Raw genomic sequence first — 14449 nt, forward strand, 5'->3', positions numbered from 1 at the left:
TGGTTATTTGTGCTTTCATAAAATTAATACAGTCTGTTCCTTTCAGTTTCTCTGATACAGTAGAATATCTCATGTTTTCTCTGAGTGCTTCTAACTCTGTTTTTTGAAACAGTTCTTCTGTTCATACTCAGACAGCTTTATCTTTATTCCAACCTCTGATTTTTGCAGTTTATCAGTTCATCTGAACAACAACTTAAAGATTTTTCTATTTTATCCAGCCTTTTGCTGAGTTGACATATTTCTTTAATATTTCTTTTATTTTAATCACCTCTGAGTACATTTGATTTATTTTTTTCCTCTAATTACTGGAAGAAATCTGTTGAACCAGTGCCAAACCTTGAATTTCTTTTTGGTGAACAGTTGCAGAATCCTTCTGAAATGGTGTTTTCCCTTCACCTTTTGTGGTTCATTTTCTTTCAGGTTTTCCAAATTTCTTTGCTGGATTCCAAGCAGTGTACTTATAATCTAATAACTGAATTTTACCCAATAGTTTGAATAGTATTCATTTTTCTTAGTTTCTGTTTTCACACTGAGAGAGCTAAGTTAAGCTTTTAATCAGCACGCAGCCATCATGGAAGTTCACTGTCACCGTTTGACCATTCTTAGCCCCAGAAGAGAAAATAAACAAGCTGTTTAGCTTTCCTGAAGGACTTAGTTCTGTCAAGGTAACACCTAAGCTGCTTGTGCACTTATAAGGTATGCAGAATCTTCTCTTCCTTGTTTATAGGTTCTGGAAAGAAAACAGGGAGACTGATGGCTTGATTCAGGGTAAATTCAGAAAAAAACTTTTGACATGAAAGATTAGTTAATGTGTGAAACCCTGTCATAATGTAAAATCAGATAGGGTGGCCTACCGTGACAGTTTGCAGCTTAGAGACTTGCCTTGTAGATGTTAGAGGCATGGGTAAAACAGTTTTCCAAGTGATGAATTTTAAATCAGTTTGAAAATCCAGTTCAAAAGGATATAAGGTCAGTTTTTAAAGAACAAACTTTGAGGGCGTCTCAAGTGCAACACTCCATCAATAAAGTGATTGACCACAAAAAGAAATGAAAGAAGGGGATCCATGGGCTGTGATGGCGGCAAGATACACTTTCACAGTTGCATAAATAAGCCATTGTTGAGTAGCTCACTCAAATATTTTAAAACCAGAGGGGAAGGCACTATATCAGGACCTCTGTTTTCATGTAGGCGTCACCTAGAAAACTTCTTTTTGTAAATGTAAGATTTTCCAGCTGCAGGTTTTCTTGTCTTCTTCAATATCTGGTGCACATCCTCTTTTGATCAAGTACCTAAAGTGTATCAAGATAGAATCAGCCAGGCTGGCTGTTGCAATTGCTCTAAGTTGGGGTGCACCAGTTGCTTCTGACACTGTGTGAGCATATCCAGAGTGTGAGGAAGCTTATAACTGGCTATGCTCAATTCCATTAAAAGGAAGAATCAACTTTGTCAGGACCAAAAGGGGGTCAACCACAATGATCTTTGGTAATTTTGTCTGAATCTTCAGAATTTGGGTACTAGTGGAAAGGATGGAAATGCATAAAGGAAAATTCCCATCCTAGAGAACAAGAATGTGTCTGTCTCAAACAGAAGTTTTCCAATGGGTTTGAAATTAGGCAACCAGATCTATTTGAGGAGTTCCCCACATCTGGACCAAATCCTGGAAGGCCTTTGTTTTCGGATTCCACCCATGAAGGTCTGTTTGGGATCTGCTTGGTCTGTATGACACTATTTTTTGCTCTGATGAGATGTATTAGGCCTGAAGTGTCAATGAATGCTGCAAGGATAGCTCCCAGTCCATCACTGTAACCAGCAAAGTTGGTTTAACCTTGTACCTCCCTTGTTTGTTCAGATACCACATCAATGTAGTGTTGCCTGCAAGAACTAAAGGGGGACCTGGAGACCATAAGGGGTGAAGAACTTTTATGACCTGAATCACTGATGACATTTCTTTGACCATTATGTGCTTTGTATTACATGAAGGACCCCGTTCGCTTTGCACATAAACTCCCCTTAACACTTTTCCCATGCAAAATCTGAAAAACCAATCTGGGCTGAGTGATCTGGGGCCTGGAGGGAAAAGGTTAGGCCTGGACTGAGAAACATTTGATCCCTCCACCACTGTTACTCTCTTCACAAATTCTGGCACTGGTATCTGCAACACCAAGGGATGGAGCTGCTGCTGATATCACTGATATAATGAGGCCTAGAATTCTGATAAGCTCTCTTGCAAATGAAGCTTTCTGAAGTGAGAAATTCCTAAAAATGTTCTAAGTCAGAATTTTGGCTTCTGGTAGAAAGGCCAGTCTTTTTTCTATCATGCAGTCAGGAAGACAATTCCTTGCAAGGTTATGAGACAGGACTTTTGTAGATTCAACTTGAAGCCCAGATGGTTAGAATGGTCAAGACCTGGTATAATGTAAACACCTGGAAACAGGCTCTGCACATATCAGCAAGTCATCTAAATAAGGGAAAATGTGGATGCCCTGAGTCCAGCATTAAGCAACTACTGGAACCTGGCACTTTGTGAATAATCAAGGTGCAGTAGATAGCTCAAAGGGTAATGCAGAAAACTAATAATGTGAATCAGACACAGCAAATCTCAGATATTTACTAAAGTTCAGAGCAACTGGAATGTGATAAGTATATTTCAGATCTAAAGTCATCATGAAACAATGAACCAGAAGAAGGGGTAGAACCATACACTGGGTGAACATTTAGAATTTGAGTACTTTCAGGAAGCTATTTAGGCAAGACAAATCTTAACACTGGCTTCCACTATAGATCCTTTCTGGGTACTAAAAAAATTCTAGAGTAAAATACTTTTCCTTTTTGTGGTGCAGGGACTATTTGATAACTCCTAACTGCAACATGTGAAAGAGAACAGGAGAGAATAGATGCATCTGAACTTGCAAGTGGGGGATTCCCCTGAAGGGAAAAGGATTTTCTTCACATCCACTTTCAGAGCAAAAGTCTAGGGTAAAGGGAAAAGGGGAGGAAGGAATGGATGGGATGCCCAAGTCTCTGCACAGTCATTCTTTAGCAGGGGGCTGAACCTTTTTGAGAAAGGAACCCTTTTAATTTGGTTTTAGATGCATTATCCTACTACTGTTTCCTCTTAGTACTCTGACTCTTGTTAGGCTAGGAATTTTGTGATGTTTTATTAGAGGAGAACCTAAGAATATGAAACATTTTAGATACCCCATGTTTCAATTTACCTTTATCATCCCATTGTTTGAGAGTCTGGCTAGCAGCAGGACCAAACACAAATTCAGAACTTAAAGGAGCCTTAACAATCTCATGTTATAAATCTTAAGAAAAAATCTGGTTATATAACCAAGCCTACCTTCTCAATAAAACAGAAATGGCTGCACTTTTAGAAATTGTGTCAGTACCTTCCAAGACACTTCTCAAACCATGGTTCAAAACCTGAGTCTCACTACAAGCAATCGCATTCATATTTTGTTCAGTAGGAAAAAATGAAACAAACTAATCTAAACTGTACGCACATTGCAAATAAAGTTCCCTCTAAAGTCTATATCATTTCAAATTCTAAAGACTTAGTTACTAGACTGAGCCAACTTTTTCCCCGAGAATCTAACCACTTGCCATTTTTTAAGAGGTTGTATGGTTAGAAGCCAAGGACATCTTTTTTGAGTTGGGAGCTAAAGAAACTGCAGCTAGGTTAACTGACAAAGGAGCAAAGAGAGCTACAAGATCAGAGTATACCTTCTATTTCCTCATAGTCTTTTTAGGAACTGGTTCACTAGGCAAAGGGGGTTTACACATAGTTTTAAAGACATCTTCTAAGGATAGAGCAAAAGAAAAACAGCTAAAACATTTGGAATCCCACCCTTAATAAGATAATTTCTGCCAATCTCCGGCACAACTCCAGATTGTTTCCAGTCAAATAGGTCTCTAAACCTAGCTATCATCTGTGGAAAGGTGACACCTGCTTTGGTTTTTGAACCTGTTCATCTTCCAAAGAAATAAACTGAATGAACTCAGTGTGTTGACTATTATCTTCAAGAGCCCCATCAAAATTTGCAGCCACAGTCTGATCTCTAGAGAAGGTAGCCCCATAGTCATTCTGAAAGGGAGCACAGTTTTAGAGACTGGCTGACTGTAAAACTCTCTTAGCTACGGAAACCAAATCAGCCATATGCTTGGTACTAACATGGTTGCAGTGTGGTGAAGTTTCTATTTCTTCTTACTGTGAACTACACTTGTGGACAAAATAGCTGGGGCCACAGTATTATGTCTGACAAGTGGTCTCTTACTCATAACCTCTCCTGCACCTAAAGGTTTGGTTATCTCATACCTGAGCAAGGTAATGGAATAGTGGCCAGCTTAAGGCTTTATTGATGGCCTCTGTTCATAAAGGACATGGGGATCAGACCTTGGATAAATTTCCATTTTCCCATCCAATTGTCATGGTTTTACTTGATTACAGTTAGGGATGAACCCTTGTTTTACAAGGATGGGAAGCCTATTCCATAGTATGGGGATCCTGTGAGACACACATTTGTTTCTCTAGCACACTCTGTTTATGTCACAATTGAAGTTCAGATTCCTGGATCTAGTGTTTCTGGTGCTGTTTGTTTTGCACATGTAAAAAAGATCCATCAGGCCTGGGTCTGAGGAACTCCTGTAAGCCAGGCAAAGATCCCGTCTCAGCAGCCTCAATGGAGACTCAACATACAGACAGAGCCTTTTGGTGATCAGTGTAGGACAGGGTATTCATGCCCTGAATTCTTCTGATGAGAAACCTTTCTGGGCATTCCCACTATTTTAAGTGTCTGGTTAGACACATGCCAAAGAGGGCATTGTATTCAATAATAAGTCTGATAAGGGTTAAGTAGAATGGATCTATAACTTCTTTGGACCTGGACTCCAGACCCTTACCTATGAAGTAGGTGACATAAAATAATGTTATCTTAGCTACATGTTGGTCAGAGGCCAGATTGCTGATCCCTTACTACTGGGTAGACTCTTAGAGGTGTTTTATCAATGGAATAATTAACTTGGGCTGACAGTTCCCCAAAGGGCATCATAATGCATTTTTTGGTACTGAGTTTTAGGCCACAGCTTTGGAACTAGGCATTTAACTGTGTTAAATCCACTTGCAAGATATTTGTGTCTTGGGGGGACTTTACAATAGCTCCCAATTTACAGTCATCTGTGAACTTAGTGAGCCAGAGGCTTTCAATGTTAGCCTAGATCCTCAAAGAAGTAGATGCCAAACAGAAGTGGGCCCATTATGGAACTCCGGGTTATTTTGCTGGTTACCAGTCTCTTGGTGGAGGTGGTCTCATTAATCCTGCCTTTTTGATTCCTGTCTGAGTCAGCCAGCAATCCAGCAAGTTATGTAAAGGTTTACACCTAACTCAGAGAGCTTGTCAATAATGCCTGAGTGTGGTATTGTATCAAATCCGTAGCCAAGTCAAGATATGCAGCATGAACTGTTTTACCCTTTCCCATTGCCTTGGTGACCCTCTCAAATTAGTCTATCAGGTTAAATAGGCATGACCTTCCCTTAAAAACAAATCTGAATGGGTTCAGTGTCTGTAGGTTGCCAATGTCCTTGTTTATCATCATTTTCATTATAATTTGTTCCATGGCTTTGCATATTAGGCTCATTAGATGGATTGGTTCTGTTGTTCCCTGGATCAGTTGATGGTCCTCCTTGTGGAGAGCAGAAACTGTTTAAATGTGTTAGGCCTTGTTTTACAACCCACACAATGTGTTAAGCAACAACACACACAGTCACAGTACCAAATAAAATTAACTTGTCCAAATAGTGTCAAAACATCAAACACATGCCCATAAATCAAACAGAAACCTTTAAAAACTGCATAAATTAACATTTAGTTAGAGATTCCCTTGTTAGGGATAATGAATTCTACACAGAAAATACAAATAAAATAATTTGCAGTAAAATCATGATTTAATAATAAAAGCAGCTATAGCATATTAAATCAGTAAAGACAAAAGTGAAAAAATGCACTAAATTCCTGGCAGATCTTCGAAATGACACGGATAAACAATAGAAACAGGCATGATTAAATCACTGTTCAACATGCACAAGACAGTTCCTAGCAGTCAACTGACACCACAGAAATTCAGTTTCCCAGTACAATTAAAAGATCACTTTAGAAAAGCCCCATAACTACTTAAAAACATTATTAAGCATACAAACAACATACAGGAATTACTAGCAGTAGTAAGCCATGGTGGTGCAGCAGTTAGCATTGTCACCTCACAGCAAGAGGTTCTCCCGTTCGATTCTCGGCTGGAGCGCCTGCTGTGTGGAGTCTGCATGTCCTCCCCGCAGTCGAGAAACGTTAAAGATATGCAGATAGGTGCGAGTGTGAATGGGTGCTCCTTCTTTGAAGGTTGGGCGTCGGACTGGCAAACTCGGCACCATAATCAATCCACTGTCGATCATTAGCGGACCGGAGTTCCGCTGTGGCGACCCCTAACTGGGAAAAGCCGAAATACATTACTTAGTAAATAGCAAATATAGTAAAATAGAAAGTTAACACACACACATATATATATATTTTTAATAAAACATAAAGAAATCAAAAGTACATAATAATAAGGAGGAAGGGGGGTTCCCAAAAGGATCTTATCTGAGTCTGGAAGCTAGACTCCACCAATGCAGGCTGTGAGAAGATTCAAATGTGTGAATCCTGCAGCTGGCACTAAAAGACTAAACAACTCCCTTGAATAACGACATCAATGGTAGTCCACTGAACACAGAAGGCATTAAAAGAGATCTAGGAACACAGGTTGACAGCAACCTCTCTTTTGACCACCACATTGCCACTGTGGTCAGAAAGTCCTTCTATGTGGCACATCTCATTACTAAGGGTTTTGCATTCAGGAAGAAAGAGGTCATTGTCTTGCTCTACTCTTCCCACATTAGGCCAATCATCAAGTACAATGCCCCATTTGGCATGTACCTCACTAGACACCTACAACAACTGGAGAGGCCACAAAAGTGCCTCACATAGAGGATCCTAGGCCTTAAACATTTGTCCTATATGGACAGACTCAAAAAACTCCAACTATTCTCTGTCTCATATTGCCTACTTAGAGGCGATCTCTGCTTGACTTACAAAGCCATGTCTGACCCAGCTCTGTTAGAAATGATACATCTAAAGACATCTCAATCCCTCCGCACCACACGCTCCAGAGACCTCAACCTCATTACCACAATCAACAGAACATGCTGGAGGGACAGGTTCATAACCCGGAGACTGCCCATGCTATGGAATATACTTCCCATACATGTCAAACAGAGCACCTCACTGGCCCTCTTCAACAGGAATCTTGATGAGTGGATGGGAAATAGAAAATTCACCCTGGGGATCACTCCAGTGGCTCTACTCGACAGAGGCACTAGGAAATAAGGTTGGGTGGCACAATGCCAGAGTAATCCTATGGGCTAGGCTTGTAAAGGCTCCAGGGTCATTAGCCTAGTACACACCTATGAACCGACTTCCAACAGAGGTTATGCTTCCTCTGATGGGACGGGTTTAGCCACTCTCCTGTCACAGGGAGTCAGAGATGGGAATTCCGAGGGCTGGAAAGCTGCCAGTACAGAACTCATATGATACTGAGGCAGTGTAAATGATGAACATTTGAGGTGATGTGCCTTCATGGACTGAATCTGTTTCAGTAGGAAAGCTAAAATAAGACATACAAAAATCATTGATAGCATTCTTTTGCATTTTTTGGCACTGGATAAAGTTCCCAACCAACGTCCATGAAGTGAAAAAAAATGTCCTGAGCTACCTAGATATTTTCTGGCAAAAAAGCTTGTACTTATACTTTGGGGAATGACAGTTTTGAACTATTGGAATCTACTGTTTGTGGCAAAATGAAGGTCCTTCTAAAGGACCAGAATATAAATCCTCTTGGAGTTTCAACTACCATGCACTCTTGGTCTTTCTGTTGAACCTCCTGTACTTGGACAATATATTTCTTTTTATCTTCCAAAGTGCAAATCAAAGTTGATGTAGCTTTTATCCTTAATGCTGGAGGAATTAGAATTGTTGAGTCACGCTCACTTCCTGTACTTGCAAAATAATTTTTAAGTTCTCTGAAGTGGGAGTCAAAGTCAGTGTCACCATTATCCTTGATGAAGGATGGACTACATTAGTGAGTTAAGTCTGGGTGACTTCATAAATAAACAGATTTATCATCCTTGTACTATGAGCCATTAACGATGATGTTATTTTATCAAGTTAACTTGACAAGGACTTGCACCTTTCCCATTTCTCTCAAGTTTTCTGTTTTTCAACATTTTTCTAACTTCTCCCTCTTTGCTTCATTTTTATGTTTAGGCAAATCACTGTGTCATTTCTTCTTAATCATCTGGTTCTGTATTTTGTTGAGACTATTAACTCTGCTTTTTGCCAAAACTGGATGAGGAGTTAGAGTATCTCTTAGAAAGTTTGGAAAAGAAGTGCTGTAAATCTAAGCAATTCCCTGGATCATCTTATCCCTTTCATCATACTTTTTAATCACCTCTGCAGCAGAGGAACCAAAAACTAAACCTCTATTCAAATGGGAATTTAAAATTTCATTTTTATCATCTGAGAGGTTCTGAGAATGCAAACCTCCTAAAAACAATACTAATGGCCACAGCCCTGGAAGAAGTATCAACAGAGGTATATACATACTGTAAGCAATGAGTAGTGACCTGTGCAATACAAGAAACTAAATTATTTATAGCAAAAGTATATGTTTTTCTCCATACTTACCAAGGTCTCCCATTCTTATCAAAAAGAGTATTTTAGGAATTAACCAAGTATTTAGCAGAAGTGGGATTAACTAAGGCTGTAGGTGCTGGGTCAGGTTTTAGAATAATGTATAAAAACTTAAAAGACTGAGAAACTTTATACATCTTACCTGCCTATCAGGGAAACTGCAGGCAGTAACACACACATCCTCTAAGGCAGACAGAACGGGGAATAGGTGTAGGTTCTGGAAATTCCTTCTGTAACAACTCATAACATATTCTCAGGGAGTGAGAAACCTCAGTGTTTTCCCACTGTAAACACTGGCACATTCTGGCAATAGTCTCAGAGAATGACAAACCCATGAAGGGAGGATCAGAAACTGAGCTCTATGAATCTGAATCAGAAAGCTGAGAAAATCCTGTACCTGTCCCTTCATCTTCTATTCAGATTCTGAATCTTGAATCTCTTTAGGAAAACAGGTATCCCTATTTTAGCAGAAACTACTTTAAGAAAAAGATCAATATCCTGAATTAAACCCTGAGCCAAACCCAGTAAACTACTTCTAATGAAATTTGAGGAGGAGTATACACATGCTTAGTTTTCTGTTTCTTTTTTGACAGGAACAATGGGGCCAACCATGTTAATAAATGCAGCAACAGCAACTTCCCCAAGGAAAGGCACATCATTCTGAGAAAACAAGGAAGCCTTCCCTGGGACCAACAATAGTGGGTCTACCTTGCTCACTGAGGGGACCCCCAACAGCAGCAGACGATATGGCTAACCCCCAGTCCATGGTGTCTGTAGGTGCTACACCAGAGGAATCAGGGGTAAAAGATGAGTGGTCTAAGGTACAACAAATGGCCACAGAAGAGTCATCCACTTGTAGGGGAAACAAATTGCTGGTTTGCTCTGGTGGCAAAGGCTTTTTGCTTAATGGCTGGAAGAAGGAAAACCATGGGATTGGTAGTTTGTTCCATGGTCAAGCCAAAAATGGTGTCTCTTTTCCAGGGAAGACAAGCAACAAACACTGGTAAAAGCTACAAGTCTTTAAAAGTTACTTTTTCACAGAAAAACAAAATGAAAAGCATTTTAAAACACTTTGCCAATCCCCAAAAGTAAAATAAACACAATTCCTCAACAGAAAAAATGGTTCACATTTATTTTCGCAACTAGAAAAAATGGTTTACAGTTACTTTACACAACTTTTAAACTGACAAGAAAAAGGAGTACTTTCCATTTAAAAGTCACAATAGTCTTGTGATATGTGATAGTCTGTTAAAACACAAAACTCCTAGCTATAAAACAAACTTTCCTGAACAGGAAAGTGATAAAACACAAATATTTAAAAAATGGAAAGTTTTTCCACAAGGGCAACTTATCTGCCCAGCAAGGGAGAAGTACCAAGCTGACTTTTGATCCTCGAAAGCCTTAGAGGAGCATATCCTTCAGTGGGAGTAAAGCCTGGCTCAGTTCGAGCTGCCTGACAACTTGGGTACGTGGAAAGTGCCCCAAAGCTTTAGAAACTGGATGGCTGTTATATCCTTGGCAGGGCATAACCCATATTGCTAAGGCTATTGCAGCAGTGATCAATATGATGAACATTTTCAGTGTCCTGACCAAGCCATAAACAAAACATGTACAAATCGTTAGGGACTATTTGTCTGCCAAAAGTACACTTACAGGCTTTGAGGGGGAAAAGATTTATCCCTTTAAAGAAGGAGACTAGAATTTTTCCAATATCTTGCTTAAAAAAATACACAAGTAAACAAGTGACTCAGATGTAGGTAACTAATCTAGAACACAGCTGACTGAAAAATGGTTTCTAAACAGTGCGAACTGTGATATTACATTTTGCTGTAACTTATACTTTTCAGATAGTGCATTTTGCTTCACTTTTATTACAATTGTCATTCTTACTTTTGTTGGGGCTATTCTTTCTGTGACTCCACTGAGGCCCATTTAGATTTTCCCAGTCAACAAATGCAAATAAATAAGTGAAAGGAGTGACATCCTTATCAGTTTTTACATCAATAAAATGTAGATCATTGCAACCTTGAAAGGAAGGCTGGCTAATTCTGAAAGTTACTACTAATATTCCTAAGCTTTCATGAAAAGTGGTTTATTATGCTGTTTATTCTTTTGGCAAATGGATAAGTGAAATCCTGCATCAGTAAACTCTTTTCAACCATATTACAACCTATATGAAGAAAAAATTAGCTCCAAAAAGTACTCACTCATTGCCCAGGATATTCACTTTTTCAGCATTACAACTTTGTTTCTCAAAAGTACAATCAATCAAATCAATCAAACAAACTCTAGGTTAACTATGGAGAAAAAAAGTCAACCGCATGGGTACAATAGTACAGTTTATTGTGTGCAAATTCAATACGATTTACAAAATAATGCACAATTTTCACAACTGTGCTGAGGGTTTTCAACTACACAACCAATGATTCTTAAAACAGGCACCTAAGGATGTACATTTTCTTCTACTAAGTAAAACACCAGCCTTTTACAATCAATACAAGATCAAATTACCAGCATCCAATTCTTGTGCCATGTCTTCTAAAAGACCAGTACTTACTACGGTCCTTACAAAACTGAAAGGATTACACAAAAATACATAGGTTCTTGTTTATTCAAGGATTTTTCAGAAATCATTTTTAATTTCAAGTATTAACAATACATTAATTTTACAGTTAGTTACTATCTTAATACAATATGAAATATGCTCACTTGTTCTGGCAAAATTTTACTTCTGTATCACAATATTTTGGACTCTTTGAAAGCAGCTTTAGTGTTATCAAGTTAATTTAATCTTCTGTCATTAGGCAGAGTATGAGACATTTTCTACACAGACTCTGTCAAGCCTATTATATGTCACACATACCAATCTGCAACATGCCAAACCTCTCTTTAGTATGTCAAACCTCCTCCCCTCCCCCTCACAAGCCCCTTTCCAGTATAAGCCTGAACCTGCAGGCTCACTGACCCATGACAGGCTTTAATACCCTCTGCTTCACATTTAATCAATTCACTCCTTAGTCCTTCAGTTACACATGCCTTACTGCCATAAACTGAACTAGCCAATGAATGTTTTATAAAAATATATACATTAACAGAGAGTGGATGAAGACACAGAGGGTAAAGGTAGCAGCAGCCAAAAGGTATTACACTCAAATGCTGCCACTTGTCAGACAAATGTGTGTTGCTGGATTAAAAGCACATACAACAAATGTAGGAGCATGTGCATATGTGCATGCATGCGTGAGCGTTTGTCTGAGAGCTCAGACATGACTGCATGTATGCATGAGTGTGCGTGCGTGTGTGTGCGTGTGTGTGCGTGTGTGTGTGTGCGTGTGTGTGTGTGTGTGTGTATACACACAACACATTTATATCCATACACCTTCACACACACACACACACACACACACACACACACACACACACACACACACACACACACACACACACACACAGCTATAAACTCACATTTTAGAGGCATCTTTCATTGGTTTTAATTACATTACAACTATTACAGAGACATGGGTTTTGTAAATCCACACACACTAAAAAGCCACATAACCAGGTAAAAGTGCGTAAATCATTACAATTTTTGACCTGGTAACAGAGTCAACATTCTGTGATTTAAGAAATGCACATAGTAAATGTCATTAGATATTAATAAGCAAATGAAAACTCTCAAAGTTCAAATCAGATATTTATCAATGTTATCCAAATACTCTAAAACCAGCAAGAGATTTTGATGATAATTAAGAAATACAAAAGTTACAATTACATGCATAATTAGAGAATACTTTACAGTTCAAAAATATTTTATAAAAAACCCAGCCCAAACAGTTAACCAGTAACTGTTATAAAATAATACGTTTACAATATTTAAAAGCTTTTCTATAAAAATGTCAAATGCCACCTCAACAGCTTTATAAACTGAAGAGCCCACTCCTACAAACGAAAAACAAGTCATGAATGCACTGCATTCCATGTTGTCAAAAGTAGGAGTGGCTTACTATCTAATGCAGCTTTCAAGCAGTTGTCACACTCCCGGTGTGGCAGATATTGAAGCCCCTACTTCAGAGGCACACTACCCTGCACAATGGTACCAATGGGAAGTGTACTGCAGGTTCCTAAACTGTATCGAGGTATCAACGCATGGCAGCAGACAGCAAGCTGTCTACACCAACTATACAACATACAGTCTGTCTACAGGCTACCAAACGAAGTCCAGACCAGAAATGAGACCAAGAGTCTACACTACCAGTGTGCCACATAAATCAACGTAAGTGCTACGCATAGATTACAGCATAAAGGCACACAGGCTTCTTTTTTTTTCTGCACTTCAGTGTTTAAGAACTAACAGCATTCATCTTTGTTACACCACAGCCTAAAGTTGATAGGTCTAGAACCAGATGCAGGCCTACATAACATGGAGTATAAAAATCTTTCATGAATCTCAGTTGCACATGTCCAAAGAGCATCTGGAAAGTTAGGCCACATGGTAGTTTGTCCAGGTGACAAGTACCCTGCATTATGAAGCAATCAACTGATGTCTACATCTACAAAACTGTATTGCATTCTTCAGGATTGTAAGCACCATTCTGATTCTCCATACGTCTATAGACAAAATGGAAAGTCTGTGGCTGAGGCCGACTGTGTAACTCTGCCTTTATCTTTTGTGGATGAGTGTCTTCAGTAAGCTGCTGCCAGGTGTCTTCTAGGAGAAGGAAAAGTCTATAGTTCCCACGGTCTGGCACTTTAAATTTTTCAGCACAAAGGTTGCAAATGTCTTCTGTTGTTGTATATGGCTTTACCATTAAGGTCTTTGCTGTGCAGCCACTATTCACTTCCTGATAGGCCACTCGCAGGTAGTTCTGCAGAGTTAAAGATCAAACTACATTAGAAAATTACAGCAAAACAAAACTACATTAACATTAGCACTATTAAATCTATTTTTATTTTTCAGTTAAGCAAATTTATGAAATATAGACAAAACCATGCTTCCCAAACATAAGTTCATATGTAGGTACTAGGCTATCGGCCCAAGGGCCAAAGTAAGTCTAGCCAACAAGGTTCCCTGGCTTACGTCACCCAAGAAAGTTATTTTCCTGTGCCACTGTCGAGCAGAGCCACAGAAGTGATCTCTGGGGTGTATTTCCTATTTCCCATCCACTCATCAAGATTTTTCCTGAAGAGTGCTAATGAGGAACTTTGCTTGACGTTGATGGGTAGCTTGTTCCAGAATATGGGAAGTCTCTGGGACAGGAATCTATCCCTCCAGCATGTCTTGTTTATTGTGGTGACAAGGTTTAGGTCCCAACAGTGTGTAGCTCGGAGGGATTGGGATTTCTTTAGGTGTAACATGTCCAACAGCTCTGGGTTTAACATAGCTTTATATGTTAGGCAGAGATCACTTCGGAGTAGGCAATATGCTACAGAGTAAAGCTGGAGTTTTTTGAGACAGTCAGTGTAGAGCATCTGTTTGAGGCCAGTAATCCTCTTTGTGAGATACTTCTGTGGCCTTTTCAGCTGCTGTAGATGTCCTCTGAGGTACATTCCAAAAGGGGCGTTGTACTCTATAATGGGTCTAATGAGTGTCGAGTAGAGGGGAATAATGACTTCTTTTTTCCTGGATGAGAACCCTTTTGTGATGAGGTGTGCCACGTAGAAGGACTTCCTG

At 39.3% G+C, this 14449-nt stretch overlaps 1 protein-coding gene across 7 annotated transcripts in view; it reads right to left on the reverse strand.

Annotated features, from left to right (window-relative positions):
* Nucleotides 1-11104: 11104 nt before the first annotated feature.
* The window catches only part of RIN2 (Ras and Rab interactor 2), a 491380-nt gene continuing 488035 nt past the window's right edge, over nt 11105-14449 (reverse strand). For 6 of the 7 annotated variants that reach the window (XM_044057036.1, XM_044057028.1, XM_044057062.1 and 3 more), the window contains exon 11: nt 11105-13643. In XM_044057036.1, the coding sequence (XP_043912971.1) occupies nt 13329-13643 (315 nt within the window). In that variant the 3' untranslated portion in view covers nt 11105-13328. The remainder of the gene's footprint in view (nt 13644-14449) is intronic. The other variant, XR_006362851.1, reaches the window with a different exon arrangement.

Source organism: Protopterus annectens, chromosome 1.part2, assembly GCF_019279795.1.
Source record: "Protopterus annectens isolate FY-2018-M chromosome 1.part2, PAN1.0, whole genome shotgun sequence".
Taxonomy (NCBI): Eukaryota; Metazoa; Chordata; order Ceratodontiformes; family Protopteridae; genus Protopterus; species Protopterus annectens.